This window comes from Quercus suber, unplaced genomic scaffold (genome assembly GCF_002906115.3).
Source record: "Quercus suber isolate HL8 unplaced genomic scaffold, Cork oak 2.0 scaffold_174, whole genome shotgun sequence".
NCBI classification, from domain to species: Eukaryota; Viridiplantae; Streptophyta; class Magnoliopsida; order Fagales; family Fagaceae; genus Quercus; species Quercus suber.
The window spans coordinates 817568-837410 of NW_027069634.1; the positions used below are offsets into that span (position 1 = coordinate 817568).

The 19843-nt window shown below is 34.8% G+C and overlaps 2 protein-coding genes across 3 annotated transcripts; both read right to left on the bottom strand.

The window, feature by feature from the left end:
- Positions 1 to 4: 4 nt before the first annotated feature.
- On the bottom strand, positions 5 to 1527 carry LOC112011064 (cold-regulated protein 27; the record flags this gene model as incomplete). Its single annotated transcript, XM_065778124.1, is given in 3 exon segments — positions 5 to 210; positions 530 to 670; positions 1209 to 1527. Coding segments are annotated over 3 exon segments (428 nt in total), but the record flags the coding sequence as incomplete, so codon positions are not given.
- Positions 1528 to 3695: 2168 nt separating this feature from the next.
- LOC112011060 (uncharacterized) lies at positions 3696 to 14048 on the bottom strand. 2 transcript variants are annotated; one of them, XM_024043455.2, is made up of 12 exons: positions 13632 to 14047; positions 13134 to 13308; positions 12798 to 12881; positions 11990 to 12231; positions 10617 to 10848; positions 10251 to 10415; positions 10036 to 10167; positions 9659 to 9772; positions 8939 to 8986; positions 8328 to 8406; positions 6930 to 6986; positions 3696 to 4173 (listed from the first exon to the last, which is right to left on the bottom strand). In XM_024043455.2, the coding sequence occupies exons 1-12, from the start codon at positions 13817 to 13819 to the stop codon at positions 4115 to 4117; spliced, it is 1575 nt and encodes a 524-aa protein (XP_023899223.1). In that variant the 5' UTR covers positions 13820 to 14047; the 3' UTR covers positions 3696 to 4114. The 2 variants fall into 2 exon arrangements, with proteins under 2 accessions (XP_023899223.1, XP_065634222.1); XM_065778150.1 differs by lacking the exon at positions 3696 to 4173 and adding an exon at positions 4174 to 5386 and having other exon boundaries at positions 13632 to 14048.
- Positions 14049 to 19843: the final 5795 nt, after the last annotated feature.

Consider the following 19843-nt stretch of genomic DNA (forward strand, 5'->3'; position numbering starts at 1 on the left):
TATTCCAGCTAATCCTAAAGCTTGACTAGTGGATGCACCATTTTTTTGGACATCTGCAAATGCTACAATTTGGGTTGCACATGAAGATCTAAAATGCTGAATCCAAGGATTTGCCAAAAGACTACGTGACCCATCTGCTGCTTTCTTCAGCTGAAAATCAGCTCTTTTAAAATTAACCTTTTGCCAACACCCACCTCGGAGAACCTTAAACTGGAAAAATAAAAAACATAACACACACTAATTAGTAAAATAAACAATATACACAAAAGCTCGTACCTAGTTCACAAAACTCCCACTTTGATAAACAGTCTTATCGCAAATTCTAGATAGACTAATGGTCCATTTGGACCGAGAGTAGATTAGATTTAGTACAAAATTAACTTATTTTTAGTCAACTCTACTCTACTCCCCCATCCAAAGGCTATAATTTTCACACTCGAAACCCCGGGCACATTTACACTAAGTTTTGGTCTTTTCACGCACACAATATAGAAGAATTCACATAAAAGAAAAAGAGATAATTTGGAACCTGGCCAGAAGCGTTACGAGTGTTCAAATGTTTTTGCCTATTATCATATAACTCGTTTACAAATGATGCTTCCATAGACTTGAGATACAAACTGTGCTTCTCATCTGTCCAGTCTGAGGACCTGTCCGTCACAAGATTACCCTGACATATAATTGAGTACATAACACTACGATCAGAGACTAATTATAAGTGCTTCTTTCTTTTTAAATTTTTTAATTAAGAAAACATAGTGCTTTGAAGTTTGAAATAATGACCAACAAAACCAATAAACAAAACCCCAATACAGTATCCCATATCATTTCATATGTCCACTTTATTTTACAAATATAATATATTATATTCTCTTGCTAACAACCATTGGCTCTAACATAAAAAGGTTCGTTTCATAAGTAGCAAAGTCATATGCAACTACCTATAGTTACAAAGAAACACATCTATGTCTTTTCATTTTTTTAGATAAAAGTGTAACTACCTTAATCAAACCAATATTAAAAATTTTCCAATCTAAATTTGAGATAAAATATTACCCAATAACCCAATTCATCAAAAAACATATAAACATGCATACAAAGCCCTGACTTTCTACAAAACATGAATCAAAATCAAACCCCCCCCCCCCCACAAAAAAAAAAAAAAAAAACACCCATATAAAGATTTTTATATATAAATAGAAAAGTACCAAGCTTGATGAAGCCCCGGCTTTTAAAGCAGAGGAAGGTGGTAGACTCGACCCAGAAGCTCTTGCTTTGAAATCCTTCATAATTACAATAAAACCTTTGAGATATTTTCAGAGAAAAAAAAAATTCAGAGAGAGAGAGAGAGAGAGAGAGAGAAAGTGAGAGAGAGACTTGGAGATATAAGAATTTGAAGGGCGGTGAGTAAGGAGGGGATGGGGGGACAAAAGAACGTTACAGTTGTCACTTTGCTTTAACTACGTGTCATAGGGGCCCATGAGGTTACCACGTCACAGCTGATATTAGAAGAAAAGAAAGGCCAAGAAGATATTTTGTTGGACGGAGCATCCAAAATATCTCTTTGTCGTCTTTAAGTGTGTTTGGGACGTTACACACAGAGGGGTTAGTTTTAGTGAGACTTTTGAGTAACAAGGATTACGTGTCTATTGCCCATTTGCTTTTCAAACTGTCCCCACCTCATCTCAAAATATCCTCCTACTTTCTTTTTATATATATATATATATATATATATTTTTTTTTTTTTTTTGAGAAGGGCTTTCTTTTTTTATATCAATATCCATAACTGGTATAAGAATATCTACCAAGGTTAGGTACGTGTACAAATGAACGTACAACTGTACAAGTATAAAAACCCTTTACATTTTAGACTTATAGTTTTAATTATGATGATTGGTATAATATTGTTTTTATATGAGTTTATTACTACTATTTATTTTATATATAATATAGATTAGTCAAGCATGTTACTTTAATAATAACTTAATGATAAGATATAATTTCTTTTTCTTTCTTTTTTTATTAGATTTATTGTTTATGTTTTGGACACCTATCACAGAATCACAATGCTAATACTATTCTTTCAACCCCAATGCAATTCTCGATGACCTATAACTTTTTGACACTTTTCTCCCAAATAAAAAGTGAGATTGTAAGTTCAAACCCCCTTGGATGTGTGTGTAAAATATTAATAAATAAAATATAGTATAAATAAATACTGTTTAACACTATTCAATTTTGTTTCTAATTTAGAATTGAATTGATTTTTAATTATAGGTCATTTATGATTTATTTTCCACCTCAATATAGCATTATTTCCCCCTTGCTTAATAGTTTCACATTTATTAGGATCATATGCTCTACAAGTCAAAAAAAATACATTATGTTTTATATACACGAGTCCTCTCCCTCACTTGAGAGTAGACCTCACAAGTGTGGAGTTTGCTCTCATGTGTGAGGAATAACTCATGTATTCGAAACACACTTGCTTAAAAGTTTCACACTTATTAGAACTATATGCTCTGCTAGTCAGAAAAATACATTATGTTTTATATACATGAGTCCTCCATCTCACTAAAGAGTGGACCTCACAAGTGTGGAGTTTGCTCTCATGTGAGGGGAAAAACTCATATATCCGAAACATGATATACCTCTTCACTTGTGGGGTCTACTCTCATGTGAAGGAGAAGACTCAAGTATTCGAAACATGATATACCTCCTCTACAAGTTTACGGAGCATAAGAAGTTTTTATTTTTTTATATTTAATAATTAATCCTAGTAAGCTTGAGGAATGGATTAGTACTAACAAAACTGCCTAGGAATTCTACTTCATAAACCAGAGGTTGTAGTTTGACTACTTTCTCTACTCAAGAAAAAAGTATATAATACTTTAAGAGTAATATTCTTTTCCATCATATAAATGGAAAAATTCGCCTCAAACTTTACCATAGAATTCATTGTTATATGAGAACATGAAGTATTATACTTCCAAAATATTATATATTTATGTGCACCCACGAGAAGGTAGTAGTGAAAGATAAAAAGGGTAAACTAAATACAAATATTCAAGAATGGTTGAGAATTGATTCTTTTCCTTTAGCCAAAATATCATTTTAACCTTTTTAAATGTATGACAATGAAAGAGCATAAGGAAGACTTGGTACATCGGCAAAGTGGGGCTTAAACCATCTTTGAAGATAAAGAGTGAACATTGAACATAAATATCTACACAGAATAAAGGTACTTCAATGTTAAGATGGTCACTTATTAATGAGTGAACTGCAACTAGATCATGAAAATTTATAAAGGTATAATTCAGAATTCAAACAACCATAAACCATTGTACCCTGCCGTGATCAGTGAATATCCAGAGGAATATCTATGCAATGTTTCAACTTTCAACTAGCACCTTGTGGAATCACAACCGCACCACTTGACCAACATGGTATCAGTCCCCAGAGCCATATGTTGTGGGGGAAAAACAAATAGCTCAATGCTGTTCTATTAGATTTTACTTTTTAATGAAATCTCAGCAACTGATTAATAGAAACCATCAACCCACAGATGAACTTACTGGGGTCCCTATGACATGAGTCACTAATGACGATACGATGGTAATTGTGTATGCTTCAAAATCAACAAATAACAATGCAAGCTCATCATAAGAGAGCTCATAGTACCAACGTCCAAAGCATTTATAGAAAAATGGAAGCTCATAATAAGATTGCTCTTGATACTGATGTCCAAAGCATTCATATGAAAAAATTGAATAAATTACAAAGATATATCCACTTCCAACCGACAAAATTGAATTGAATGGGGTGATCCTATGTTAACATCGGATATACAGATAGAATCAAAACTATAATTTAGCCTTTTGCTTCGTGAGCAGGACGTTTTGAACTGAATTATTATTGGCTTTACTGTGGCACTTATACGGTACAACATACTGAGGGGAGAAACAAAGAATTGTGCTTCAAGATCATGACCTTATTCATGTTTTCAAAGAGTGAAAGTTTCACCAAATCATTCTCTCACAATAGCTTCTTGTGTGTGTTTGAAGAAAATATTAATACCCAATCCAATTGAAGCAGAACAGGAAGATGTTTAAACTCAAGTTTCCTGCTTCTGCTCCCCCTCTGGTATCACAGTCTCTTGCAAGTCAATCCGACCTGTGTCAACAGCGGGGAAAGGAAAACAAGAAGTGACAATTATGGCAAATAATTAGCTTTCTGCTACCTCAGAATCAACAAAACCAGAATTGAAAATTGTTAAGTTAATCACTTATGCAGGGTAAAAGAGACTTGTAATGCTCCAACACCACCACCCCCACTACCAAACAGAACTGAAAAAGGGGTGATGGAAAGCCAATTAAATCAAGTGACAAAAAAATTCACAATTATTGAAGTAACATGCTATGATTGGCGTTCATTAAAAGTGCTATCACAGTTTCTTGCAAGTCAATCCAACCCGTGTCAACAGCTAGGAAAGAAAAATAAGAAACGATCATTAAGGCAAATAATAAGCTTTCAGCTAACTCAGAATCAACAAAACCACCATATTGAAGAGTATGCAGAGTAGATGAAACACTTGTAATGCTCCCAAATAGAACAAAAAAGGAGGTGGAGGAATAAGTCTAGTGACACAGAAAACTTTACAATTTTATTTCACAACTATTAAGGCAGTATGTTATGATTGGTGTACATTAAAAGTGGTATCACTAGTGAGCCTAAGTGAAAGTAATGTTGTACCAATCACAACTTATCACCTCAAAAAGTTTTGCAAAAAGTGAAATTTTCAGTCTCTAGAATTGCTCGAGTGAAATACACTATTTGGGCTGTTAGTAGTAATCCACAATAAAATGATATTTTGGGATGTCATATCTAGGATGTGAGTCGTTATTCTGCTTGATCATGAGAAAAAGCGGAAGAGAAGATAAGAATCTGATGCCATGCTGATTGTTTGCAATTACCACTTGTGGGTGAGAAAAAGAGAGTAAAATATATATTTTGGTCCCTGAAATTTGAGGTAACTCAAAATTTAAAAAGTTCAATTTTGGTCCCTTACATTTATAAAAGATGACAATTTAGTCCCTTAGTCTAACTTTTGTCAATTTTTGGCACGTGGCTAAAGGCCATCTGACATGGCATGGTTTTTAAGCTCACAAGGCATGCATTTTGACACATAAGCAAGCCACATGTACCTCCTTTCTCTCACTTCTCCCTCGCCTTCGGCCAACACCGCAAATCCTAGGGGTTGCTGTCCTCATTGTTAAAGCAAGAATTGCAAGCAAAGTTATCAGCTGGAGTGAAGAAGCTCCCAGTTGAAACTACCAAAGGACTCCCATTTTGTCAAATACCACCAAAGCATTTTAACATTTTAAATCTATTGACAAGAAACAGACCCAATATTAACATTTTACATCTCATTATAGCTTCAAAAACTAGTGAAATTTACATGCCACAACATCAGATATTTTTTGTTTGGCAAAAATATAAATTTAGTTTCTAAAATTTGAGTTGGGTTCTATTCTAGTATCCAAAATTTGAAATTTTCCTTTAGTCCTCAAAAGATTGTAAACACACTAAATTAGTCCTTTCGTACCCTTGACATTATAATGGCACTCCATTATAATGGCAAGGTTATGGAGTGACTGATTCAGTACATTACTATGTTTCAATACCACCATAACTTCAGATATGAATTGTGTTTTTTGGCCATAAATGGGTCGCATATGCCACATCTTTAGAGCACCTACATTTCTTTCCATCTGTTATCTTGCACCTACCTGGCTCTGGATCTGTACTGCTCTGACAACCTCTGGTAATTATTTTTTTTCTAGAAAAACCCACTACTACCCACTGCCCAACAAAACATTAAAGCACAAACCAAAGATTATAACTTTCAAAGAATTGGTAGAGAGACAAAGTTAAACCCAGCCACATCAACCAGTAGAAAACTAAAAGCAACCAATCATGAAAAGATTGTAGGTATTGAATAACAAAAGGCACAAACTTCAACACACACATACAATCACATTGAGGAAACCCAAGACTAAAATACCAAACTGCCGTTGAAATCTTTAAAGACAAAAAACAGCATTGCCAAAGTGATTCATCAATACCTCCTACTTAGACCATCATTTAAATCTTCTAATAAGGGGAAAGTAAATGGTTTTCATAGACAAAGAACCATCAATAAACTCACGGTATGGAGCTTTAAAAAAATCCAATTTAATTTAACAAGCAGAAAAAATTCCCAAAAGTTATAAAGGGTATGAAACCACGGGGAGTGACTCCTCTAGTTCTCTAGGCAAGACCTATCAAACCTCAACCACCAAATCACCCTTTCAAGCTTCAAAATAACAGCCATACCCAAGACCTATGATATCCATGCTTTATAATCATATCCATAAACAAGATCCATGATATTTCCTCCATGAACTAAACCAAAAATCCCCAACGTCCAAGATCTCACTAATGCAAAGCCCCCTGGTCATACCAGCACCAAATTGTCATCACAAAGTGGCACTGCCCAAAGGGAGGATCAGCAGAGCTCAACCAAGGGAGTAGAGAGATATGAGAGAGAAAGGGGAACAGGGGAGAGGAAAAGAGAAAGAAGAGAGAAGAAAAGAATTGGTTGCATCAGATTAGACCTTGCCACCTCAAACAGCCATTACCAATGTAAGCCGAAAGTAAACGAAAGTTGGAATGTGGATTAAATATTTACTTTTCAAAAATTTGAGAGACCAAACCAAACTTACTCCAAATTTCAAGGACCAAAAGTATAATTTAGTCCTTTGTTATGGAAAACTACAGGATTTGTTACCAGTAAGGTATCCATATTTTCTTGCAACCTCCACAAACAGAATAGAGCAACTTTATCTTAATACCAAACAGAGCTTATCAAAACTGAAACTTAATCATACCTAACAAGGAAATTAGTGATGGGGCCTTCAAAGATCCATTTGATCTTAAATCTGTATCTGCAAACCATACCCAAGTTAATAAGTCTAGCTCCACTATTTATAAGTATCATGGAATGGTAGAAAAACTTAATGCTTATGCAAATTATCTGGAAGATTACAATAAGAACAGGATTTATGGCAAACAAAGACTTAGCTCAATTTCTGAATAAATTGATATAACTTTCAATTTTATGAACAAAAGAAAATGATCCACATCTATAACTTGTTTTATCAATCAAAAGACAGAAGTAGACAAAGAAAACCAGTATACAGCAAAGCCAAAAGGGCTGTAAACAAATATAGTGCATGCCCAATGCCACAAATTAAATATAATTCACTAAATCTGCACATTGCTCAAGAAGCCATTATGTGATATATGAACACTAAGTTGGTATACTGTGATGAAAAATTACTATTAGGAGATAGATATTCCCTAAATCAGTTGTTAACAACTAATGTATCATCACCTTCATGATGAGATCCTCTGATGCAACAGCACTTCAGATATATATGATGTGAAGGTGTGATTTTACTTCATCAGAGTCCACATATGCAAAAGGCTATCACTAATAATTCAGCATCACCAATTTTGGCTAGAAGATCCTTTTAAAACCCTAGGTTTATAACTAGAGCTGTACTTTTCTCAATATAAAATGAATGGTGCAAAAATAAAAAATAAAAAATCACTTGCAATACTATGATGAGTGATGACCAACAATCAATAGTACTTATCCTGATAGGCTAATATAACATTTCCCATCAAGGTTATAAAATCAGTGCACTTAAATAATATTTCCATTGAATAGTCATATATATATATATAAATATTTCTTATGATTTTCATGCATAATCATAAAGTATAGCTTTTCTAGAAATTCAGTTAATAACAAAAATTACAAGTGCATTTCTGTAGGTTTTAGGCCTTAAAGGAGGTTGGATTCCCTTAGCGAAAGATAAGATTTTGATGCAAGTTGACATTTCATGTCTTCATATACGAAACTTCTATAGTTAATCATCATAATATTTCATACTATTTTTGGGTGTCTACTCAAGTCCTATCCACTCACTACCTCATTCATCTACATTATATAAAGTGCCCCTTTCTTCCAGTAGACCCTTAAAATGGGCATGTGTTCCCCACCCATTTCAATGTCCTCGCAAAACCAATTTTAATAGACTCTGAAATTCAGTTCCTTTTGTATGAAAAGTCAAAATACCTCCTTAAGTATGTTCACATTAAGCTGAATTGACATCCTTCATTCATGGGGTCAAAAGTTCAGATATACCAAAGTGACAAGAAATTTTAAAGGAAAGAAAAAAGAAATACAAAAAGAAGTAGGGTCTTCCATAATAGCACACCTGAACTTTCAAGTGCTTTACGGGCATCTGACTTCTTGAAAGTAAATCCTATGAAATTGTTATCTTTAGACGCCAACATCTGTAACATCAAATGAGAAAACCATGATTTCAAATTATAGTGGTCAATTTGACATTAAGCAATAGTGCAAAAAGCTGATTCTGCAAGAAAATGAATATCCCCCTATCCACCTAAATTTCAGCACAATATCCCCCTATCCACCTCCCAAAGAAAATGAATATAGATCTAAATTATTATTCTTAAATTTCTTTTAAGTTCACCATTTTCTCAAGGCTTCCGTATAGATATAAAAACAAAATAAATAGAAAATTTCTTTAGCACTTCAGTTGGTATATGAAAGTAGTTAAAAAGTTCACTGAACTGGAAACTCGGATGACAATTAGCTGTTACATGAGAAAAATCTCAATAATATGCGCATTGCATGACATGTTTAACTTCAGCGTTTAGCAGTTCATCTAGAAACAAACCATTAAAATAATCGAAAGGATAATAGAAAAGGCTAGCAGAGATGGAAATTAATTAGTCTAGTTTGTATAGCAAGTTTTCTTTTAGATACATTTGAAACAAATTGGAGAAAGTACGAAGTCATTACCTTCCGCCAGGGTCCCATAGTTGGTATTGTGGATGGTGGACCTTCTACCTATTAAAAAACAGAAAAAGCAAAGGTTATGAGAAACCTGTTTTCTTTCTTCTTCTGAGAAAGTGTGAAACCTAAGAGAGATGAAAAGGAAATAATATTTAATTCTCAATTGAACAATTTGAACCCTCTATACTATGGTTTAACATCTTATCTCCCCGCACCGGGCACGGGGGGGTGGGGACTGAAAAGTTGAAGTGAGAAAAGAAGGGAACTTCCACCTCTACAGAATTTTAACCATTGGTAGAGAGAATAACTAATTTTCAGAGAATTTCAATCACATTTTTTAAGAAACTGAAAATTTGAAAAGCCATCTCAAGCAGATTTCTTATATGTACAAATAAATGTGTTAGTAATGTTTAGAAAGTTGTAAATGAGATTGGTTTGAGAAGAAGACCTAAAAAGACAACTTCAGCAAAACCAATACCACACCAATCAAAATGGAAAGGCTACAAGAGGAAGACCAAAAAGGACACAGGTTAGGAGTGAAAAATATGGTGGTCAGTTTAACAAAATTTTGGTTTTGAATAGCAATTGCACTTTGTGCAAAGACTCCATGTTCGGGACCCAAATGTTGGAACTAAGGCTCTTCTTGAGTTTCAGACTAGAAGAATATCATATATTTACAAATATTATTGTAATAAAATACCAGAGCATCTATTCTAGTGTACTCACTTCAGCAAACTTTTCAAAATTCTGAGTGTCTAAGTCTCCATTTATAGTAGGTCTATATGCAGCTTCCATTTCATATAGCATGTCCCACTGAGTGCATCTGAACCATGGATGTGCCTGAGAAGACATTAATTTTTATGAGAACACTAATCCACTTATAAAAGTATAAATATGCTGATAGAAGTTTGGAATAGTCTACTACTATGTGGTGCAAATTATTTTAAGAGGCTACGAATGACAGTATTGTCTGCATATTTGACAACAGGACCATTAAAAGGATCAACATTTGCTTTTAAATTTACATACGGTACAAACTATTTCGGAAACTCGACCTGATACTTTTAAGAAAATTAGTTTTTCTGAGATAGGTCATTCATTACCTTTATTTCTTCCACTCCTCGGGTGCCCAACCTTGTTTCAACATCACATAACAAATGACATATCAGATCCCTAGCCTCCTCTGATATTTTTTGTTCCTCAGGGAATTTCAAGCACGTTTTCCAATTGATTATCTGATAAAAGACAAAATTGTTACCTATTTGGAAAATACAAAGGATACGTAAGAAAAAGATAAGAACCACAAATTTAAATTTACCTTCCGGCATGTGATCCTTGGATCATCAGAACAGAAGGGAGGATAGCCAATAAGCATCTCATACATGATTGCCCCCAATGACCACCAATCGCACTCCATTCCATACCCCTTCTTAAGCAAAACTTCAGGTGCCATATAATCAAGAGTACCAACAGTTGAATAAGCCTGAAGAACATAGATGTAATTGATAACATGAAACATGTTGAAATGTTTCTCAAGAAAGAGGACATACAGAAAATTGGAAACCGCCAACAATCTTTTTTTTAATGTCACTGCTATGTTTGACATTGCACATGAGATATAAGACTGGAATTCAACAAAAAATTACACACACATTCATTTATAAAAGAGAGTTCAGATAAATACCAATGCACGACGATTACGTTTCCATTGTTGTAATTGTTCCTTTGGCATCAACCAAGGGACTCTATCACAGCCAGGATATCCTTCACTTTCAGATGTGGATTCCTGAGTGAATAAATCCTCATTTTCTAATAATATTGTTGAATATTTATCATCCAGCGGCTTGCACAAGCCAAAATCTGAAAGCTTCAAATGTCCACTTTTATCCAGTATTAGGTTATCTGGTTTTATGTCCCTACAAGCAAGGTACTGCCAAAGTAAGCATAAGCTTCTAGTACTTGAAAATAACTAGATACTGGATATATGTATGTCTGTCTACAAAAGAATGGCCAAAACTTCATCTTGATCTCTGACTCAAATCCACAAAAGTTCTGTCCAACTCAAGTTTTGGCCTGTTTGGCCATGGGAAAAGCAAGACACCTGATGACAGATATTAAAAAAATATATACAATATATAAAAAAAAGATGTTGTTTCTTTTTTTTTCTTTTTCTTTTTTTGATACAAGATAGAAATTCTACTTTAACCTAATCTAAGTGTATATGTGTGTAAAACTCCCTCCTGAAGACTTGAACCCCATCCCTTGACCCCACACCCCACAAGCATTTATACTTGTGGAGTGACCATCGCACCAAGGGTGTGCGGTGGTAGATGTTGTTTCTTATTGTTGAGTGATTTGACAATAACATAATGGAAAGATCACATTAAATACCATCCTAATGGGCATTGGAAGTATATTAATTGATGAATTTTATGAATATCTTGACCTGATCAGTCAGTTAAGAATATGGAAAAATCAAAGGTTCCAATTTATGAAGGACAAAAGACAACAGCAAGTATGGCACACTCAAAGGTTAAGTCATAAAGAGGAAGATGTTGGGTGATGTATTATGAGATTCTAAATGAACTTGAACCATATTTATAACAATAAATGTCATTAAATATTTCATAACGGTTAAAATATCGTCTATAAAATTTTCTGAGTTTTTTTTTTTTTTTTGATAGATAATTAATACAAATTACAATGTCTAATTTTATGCAATAGTCTAGCAAATTGCTCAGCTGGGCTCAAGCCAGAATTAGGCTCAGCCTAGCAATGCTTATGACAAAATTGCAGCCTGCTGAGATTATCCAAGACCAATATTCAGGCTCTGAAGTGAAATAGCCAGGGTCTGTTTAATATGTAATATATCTTGTTTATGCCCTTTACAAGCCAGTAGACTGATTCCTATCCAGCTTTATGAGACTAGAAAGGCTAGGAGTGTCAGAGAAGTTTGACCTACAATTTTCACATATCCAATCATATGCACAAATCTAGAAACATTGGTGTATGAGTACTAGCAACTATAGGATGAGCACAAATTGATAAATATCATACCTATGAATATATTTATGCAGATGAATTGAGTGAATGGCTAGAATGCTCTCTGCTATGTAAAATCTTGCAACATCTTCAGAAAGAATATCCTCTCTCATCAGTAATGTCATAATGTCCCCACCCGGTAAATACTCCATGATAAGGTACAAGAAATCAGAATCTTGAAAAGAATAAAAGAGTTTTACAATGCACCGACTATCAACCTCTGCAAGCAAGTTCCTCTCTGATCTAACATGCTCAACCTAAATTGTGGAAAGAAGTGAACAATTAATGCATAACCTGCTGTGCAAAGAGTACACAATTAATCAATTCTAAACATTTATTGCACTAAAGCATCAGATAGTAAACTTCAATTTTATTTTTATTTTTTTTCCATGTATATCTGAGGTTTAATATGAATTTAATTTTTGAAACCTCAGCTAACATTTCATTTTTACTTTCATTCATATTTTCTTTTGAATTTTATTGCAACAATGTTCACTTGCCCTTGCCCTTGTCCCCAAAACGGGGGTACTCAAGGTAACTTCTGATTAATACGCATGCAGAATATATATATATATAGATCAACAAAATGATATAACATTTAATGTTAAGAACAGAACAAGAAATATTTTTTTAAATGCAGCTCTAAGTACTTATCAATCATCAAACTACAAAATACACCAACGGAAACCAATACTTAAGACGTTCCAGTAGAAGCTTTAGTGGGTTAGGAGATAATGAAGGTTGCTGCAATAAAAGCATCAATGTACAATTGTACATTACAATTTAGTCATGCTATATTAGCAAAAGATTTGAGACTAGTCACCTGTCCACGGCTAAGCATCTCTGATTTCTTCAATTTCTTCATTGCATAAATCTCTCCCGTTCCTTTAGCTCGACAAAGTCTAACCTGCATTTTATTGGACACATGATGGATAAGAACAATGCTCCCTGAAAACTACATGCATCTTATTTTCCTATCTATGTATTCCAAAGGAACTTACGCAATCAAAAACATGCCAAATAAGGTCAAGAGTCAATTAAAATTATGACCAAAAACTAGGTACATTTTATATAATTCTAAAAAGCATACTATATCTTATCAGAAAAGGAAAATCCGAGAAAATGTATACTGCCATATTATGAAGTTTTCGCTTTTTACCTCACCAAATGCACCTTTACCAATTACAGTTAATTGCTCAAAGTCATCAATTCCGACTTTACGTCTCTGCAGCCTCATGTATTCTGTTTCTTTCCGCTCCAAACTTCTCAGCATCTCCTCTTGTTCCTCACTTGATACCTGAGCTTCTTCCGCCTTCATTTGAAGCGCCCGACGCCTGAAACATAGTAACATGAAACTAAATTACCAAATTATAAAAAATAATAATAATAATAATAAATAATTAAAAAAATTATTAAAAAAAAAAAGGGAACACCCTAATAAGGAAAGTAAAAAGGTTAAACTGAATAATTCCCAGTTTCTGAAATCCCAAACAAAGCTTTAATAAAAGACTAACAAACAAAGACAAACACATTACCAATCATGACCCAAATCTTTTTGTACTAAAAGTACAACCTCCAACAACAAAAATATGCCAAAGCTAGTTACTCACCAAAAAAAAAAAAAAAAATCATTTAAAAATAAAATAAAAATCCGGACCTTTCTTTGCGATCCTGAAGTCCTTGGAGATAGTTCTTGTAGTGATTCTCAATGAACTGTTTAGCCGCCGCGGCTTTCTGTCGGGTAACGGGTGACGAAACGGACACATCCGGACCCGAATCCAATCCGACCCGATCCGGCTTCATGTTCAGAGCACCTAACCTCACCGTTCCATCACCACCGTCCATTTTTTGAATCTCGCTTCTGAGCTTCAAAGAGGATCAACTCAGAAATGATGCATTTCAAAGAAATAAAGAAATAAAGAAAGAGAGAGAGAAAGAGTGTGAGGAAGGTTCTACAAAAAAGTCATAATTATCGAGGAGAGATCTAGGGCGAGTTAAGTGTTTGTGAAAATGACACAGAGAGAGAGAGAGAGAGAGAGAGGGGTATTCGGATTTCGGAGTAGTAGATTGGAAAGATTGCTATGAACTGGCATATATATACGCCTCGTTGGCTTATCTGTTTTTTCTTTTTCTTTTTCTTTTTTTAGTTTAATTTTAAATTATCTGTTTTACTTACTTGGAATGAACTGGAATCTTGAGAGCATTACGATTGGGTTTTTGAAGCTTTTAAGTTGTGTCGTGCCTGTCGGCGGACATGTATAAGTTGAAAGAGTAAAAAAAAAAAAAAAATTGGGGGGGCGTGGAATCTACGCTTCCACGTAACAAGGTTTTGTGAATGGGTGGTGTAAGGCACGAGGTAATTTGGGAGGTGGTGAAATGAGAGTTGAAAGTTTTGAAACCAAAAATGCCTGTGTACAGTTGGATTGGAAATGGGAATAGAAATAGAAAGTCTGAAGTGGCGTTGGGTGGGGGTGGGTCTGGGTCTCTGAATTCTATAAAGGGTGCGAAAACAAGCTGGAATTACTGCGTTGGAATTTTCTTTCTTTGTTGGCTTTTGATTACCTGGACCGCTGGATTGTAGACTTGGATCACTTTTTCGTGGTCCTGGGGGTTGAAGTATTGGACGCTCACACGTAGGATGATTCACGGCCGTGTAGAATGTACAAACCAAAGAAACAAAAGTAATTATGAATTTTAATTATATCATACCAATAATTCTTTTTCTTCTTTTTTTTTCTTTTTTTTTTAATACATGATAAAAATTCGACTCTAACATAATCTAAATATATATATGTGTAAAGCTCCCTCCTGGAGATTTGAATTCTGGCCCTTATCCCCCACACCCCATAAACACTTATACTTATAAAGTGACCATCACATCAAAAGTGTGCGGTGGTAGATCAATAATTCTTAGATACTACAAATAATGGTATTTTATTTTATCACATTAATGGTGTGGTCCATTCATTAAATTTATGGTAAAAATTACCATAAATGTAAGAAGAGAAAGTATCATTTTTTTGTACTTTAAAACGACCTAAGAATTTTCTCAATAATAAACCTACCTAATTTTTTGTGTTATTCTACTAAACTAGATACTTTGGAAATCAACCCAATTGATCTAATGGAAGATGACTGGGGCTTGGGAAGTGGGGTGACTCAGAGGAGAGAGGTAAAAGGCATACAAGTGAGACAAATGATCCTTGAGGCGTTTAAGGGTCTGTTTGGATACAGCTGAAAACTGAAAACTGAAAACACTGTAACAAAATAATTTTTAAATGTGTGAATAGTACTGTGGGACCCATTTTTAATGAAAAAGTTGCTGAAAAGTAAAAATTATGGGTCCGTAAACAGTGAAATTTGGGTTGAAAAGTCAATTATTGCGGCTATTGTTCATTGAACAATAACCGCTACAGTGCTGCACAGTAAAAAAGCAGCTGGGAAAAGCTTGAAACGCGTGTGAAAAAAAAAAAAAAAAGGAGCTGAAAACGTAACGCCAGACGCAAACGCGTTGGCCAAACGGACACTAAATGGACAAAGTTTATGAGTGAGTTTGCTATCAGCTTTAAGCTTTTAACTTTTAACTTTTATGTACACCTTTTTAAAATTTCACTTTTTTCCATTTTTTCTAACTTTTTTCAAATTTTCTCAATGTACAAGAATATTTAGCACACTTTCATCAAAAAAATTCACCAAAAAACTAAACAAGCTATTCTCAAATGAACACATATATATAAACTAGATTAGAGGAAATTCTTATTTCTAAAAAAATAGAAGATTAGAGGAAATTCTTACAAACAAGGTAGGTGGCAACACTATAAAGTGACACATGACGTAGACATGTGAGATGCATATGATCACTTTTTTTTTTCATCTAATAGACATTAACAATGTTATTGACCCCTCCCCAACTACCCTTTTCTCTGTGTCAACCACCCCCTCTCCTTTTGGTAGCCAAACCCCTCTCTCTCTCTCTCTCTCTCTCTCTCTCTCTCTCTCTCTCTCTCACCATTCCACTAACCACCGTATGTCACAAAAATCTTTTTTTCTTTACTCCCCTCCTTCCCCAATTTCAACCCAAAGACCCTAATAAAACCCAAAGAACTGCTCTTCACCTAGACCAAATTTAAAGATTATATTCACAAATTCAAAATTTCACAAATAAGAGTTCACAAACCCAAATAAGAGTTGAGACTTGATGGAAATACATTAAGGAGTTTAAATATGGTTAGATTTTTTTTATTTTTTTACATATTCATACTTTGCATTTGGATTATGATTATTAATTATTTAATAATTTCGTCATTATAGCTCAACTTTCTAGCCAAATCCTCAAATACACCATAAAACCTTGAACTCTCATCTTTCCAGTTGTATTAGTCGTTTGGTTTAAAACCATGGTAATAATAATAATAATAATAATAATAATAAAATGACAATAACATTGATAATTGCTCACACAAAGTTATCTCATATGACATATTTCTAACTATCGATCACTTATTCTCTTTTAGTTGTTTTATTTACGAATAAGGATTTGGAGTACAAAGAAACCTCCATAAAAAATCACAATGTTATCAATTATGGCAATTATTGGTGGATTTTAACTTTTAGTTTTATTTAAGGTAAGTAAGAGGAGGGGGATGATGGGTTTCAAACCCCAATACTCAAACATCATAAGAGGTGTTATAGACACTATGTATCACTCAAACCTCCAAATGTTATCTTTTGGTTAGTTTATTTAGCTAGTTCTTTAAATATTTATTCTAATACTAGTTTGGGATGCACGTGCAAGACATGTGCCACCGTTTTAGTGAGAAAATTAAGATGTAATTTTTTTTTTTAAGAAGTACAAAGTCATGTACTTAAATTTAGACTAGCTATTTAACATATGAATATTTATTTACTATGACAATTTTTTAGAACTTATTTACTAAATGCAATATCTACTTACTAAAAAATTCTAGTAAAAATGATAATGAATGTCATTATCTTCTAACAATAAACAACTAAGATTTGATAAAACATTGTCACAATATATAAAATTTCGCAATGAATGTTAATATATGCTACAATTGAAACTCTTGATCAAATGAAATACCCGCAATCATCTACAATGAAGATTTTGTTATCCACATTTCTTTCTTTATTATCTTATTGTATGAACATAACTATGATGTTTAACTTACTTAATTTTTAATATGAAAAAAAATCCTTTTAAGCAAGAAAATAAATTTAAAAAGAACAAGATAACAAAAGACATATGCGATCAAAGTTTCCATTAAATAAAATTATAAGTATAGAAGATTTAAACTTAGTAAATTAGTGTTTTTTAGGTAACAAATAAAACACCATATATCACCATTTTCACTTTCCAGGCATGACTACCACATAAAATTCAAAATACAAGAAAAAAAATTTTGGGACATTAAAATTTAGTAGGGTGTATTTTAGACATTGCACAATAAAATATTATAGAAATCATAAGATTTCATTAGGGTTTATCTAAGAGTGTAACAGTAGGGGTATATGCTCCTTTACAAAATATAAAGGAGATAAATTTCCAACTTTAGTTTAGGAAAGGAATGAAACTACCGCAAACATAAAGGCGAAAGTGTTTTTTTTCCTCTCTTTTTTGTGCATGTAAAACAATGTGTGTGTTTTTTTAACATTAAACAATGTGTTAAAGAAAATGCAGCCCAAGAAAATTGTGCATAAAACAATGAATTTTGGCTCAACAAATTGACTAATATAATCCCAAAAAAAAAATCTAGCAACGTAACAAAATTTCCTGATATTTTTACAATACTTTTATTTTTAGCTATGGCGAGTCCTAGACTAATATTTTATTATTTTATTTTAGAGTAATGTTAAGCCTACGACATTTTCACAATAAATCTTAAGTAATAAATTGTTACTAGTTTTAAATTGTGCATTTAAAAAACAAACAAACAAAAAGCCAATTGAAGAAAATTGTGCCTGAAATAGTGAATTTTGGCTCACCAAATTTTACTAAACCTAAAAAGAAGCCTAGAAACACAATAAAATATCACAACGTTTTCATAATATCTTTTATTTTTAGCTGTGGTAGGTCTCGATCTGATATTTTATTTTTTACATTCACAATATTTTTAGGTGGCAAATTGCTACTGGTTTTAAACTAAAACCACCACTTTAAATTGTGTATTAAAAACAAAAAATAAAAAGCCAACACAAATAATGAATTTTGACTCACCCAATTTGACTAAAATAAAAATGAATTTTAGGAACACAATAAAATGTCATAATTGTAGGGACCAGGTTCAGGCCACCCTGTGTATTACGGGAATGGACCCAAGCCCAGCTAGCCCTGCAATTAATTTGTAGAGAGCGGGGTCAAGAACTAGGCCCTAGTAAGGGATGCAACGACCACACGTGGTAGTGCTCAAGTGAACGTGAACAATGATGCCCCTTGACCTTTCTCCGGCGAGCTTCCTGTCCTTATCACTTCCTCTCCAAAGAAAAGAAAAAGAACACCCCCTTAAGAGGGATCCCTTACATTATATACTCCTTTCCCCATTGATCACGGCCCTACATTTGTTGAGTAACCAAGCCACCACTTGAGTACCTGTCCCATCAGCCCTCTTCCCGTTTTTCTAGTGGGTTGCGGCAACCAAGGCAACACTGTTCTGTAATCCCCTCCTCATTAATGCGGTCAGGACATTAGTTGGGGGCATTTAATGTGGAGGTGACAGCTCGCCTTAGACTTGCTCCTTCACCGTGCTCCCGTCGCCGACGCGTGGCGCTTGCCCTTTCCTCCTTGGATATTCAAGAAGACCCTTCTTTGGTGGAGTGATGCTCGTGTACTTCTAAGGTCTCGGATGTCCGAGGACGGGGTCGTCCTCGGATATGTTCCTTGGGGGCCGGACGCCGTACTTTTATCCTCGGACCCCACATACATCCTCGGCATGGGCCTCTGGGCCTGGTTTGAGGTGGGCCGAGGCTGCTTGATTTTTTGGCCCCACAATAGCCCCTCAAAATCTTGCTGCACGCATCCTCGGGCGGGGAGAAGGATTTTGACATCCTCAGGCCTGCTCCGTGGCCTATCAAGCCTTATCCCCCGTCAGTACTGGGGTCTATTCATCTGCCCAAGGCGCATTGCTGACGTTTCGGAGCGCGTAACGTGCCCTTCATTAAATTCAGGCAGCTCTGTACTCCCCACATTCAACGAGGCGTTACCAATCTAACGGTGGAGGTTCACCTCGCATTTATGGGCGGGAAAACCCGCATGGTTCTTCGATTTGGGGTATAAATACCCATTCAAACTGCTTTTTCCTGTTTCTTATTTGCAATCAAGAATTCTCGCGCATCTATCCTAAGTTCAACCAAACTCTCACTTACATCTCCAGCACAAAAAGCCTATCCGAGGAGCTCCTCCTCTTTCCTGTAAGTCGCTCTATCCCTCTCTGAGCTCTCTTCCTCTTTACCCCTTCTTCTCTTTCATTTGTTCTTTCTTAGTTCCTTTAGGCATCACTTGGGATGGGTAGATTTAAGAAATACGTTTACACTGAGGAGGCGATGGAGAAATTCATCGCCGACTATGGGATACCCAACAATGTAGGCCTGAGGTATTGTGAGGATGGGTAGTGGCTCTTTCAAAGAGAGGAGGGCGAAGTGGTGATCCCCATTATCGCTTTCCTCGAAGGGGGTATGAGGATCCCCATGGGGCCGATGATGAGGGGCTACCTTACGCACTTCCGGCTAGCCCCCACCCAGTGCGCAATAAATGTTTTCAGGATTTTGGGCTGTGTGGACACCCTGAATGAGAAGATGGGGCTGAGGTTGACCCACCACGACATGAACTGATGTTACAACCTTCAGCTCCTTAAG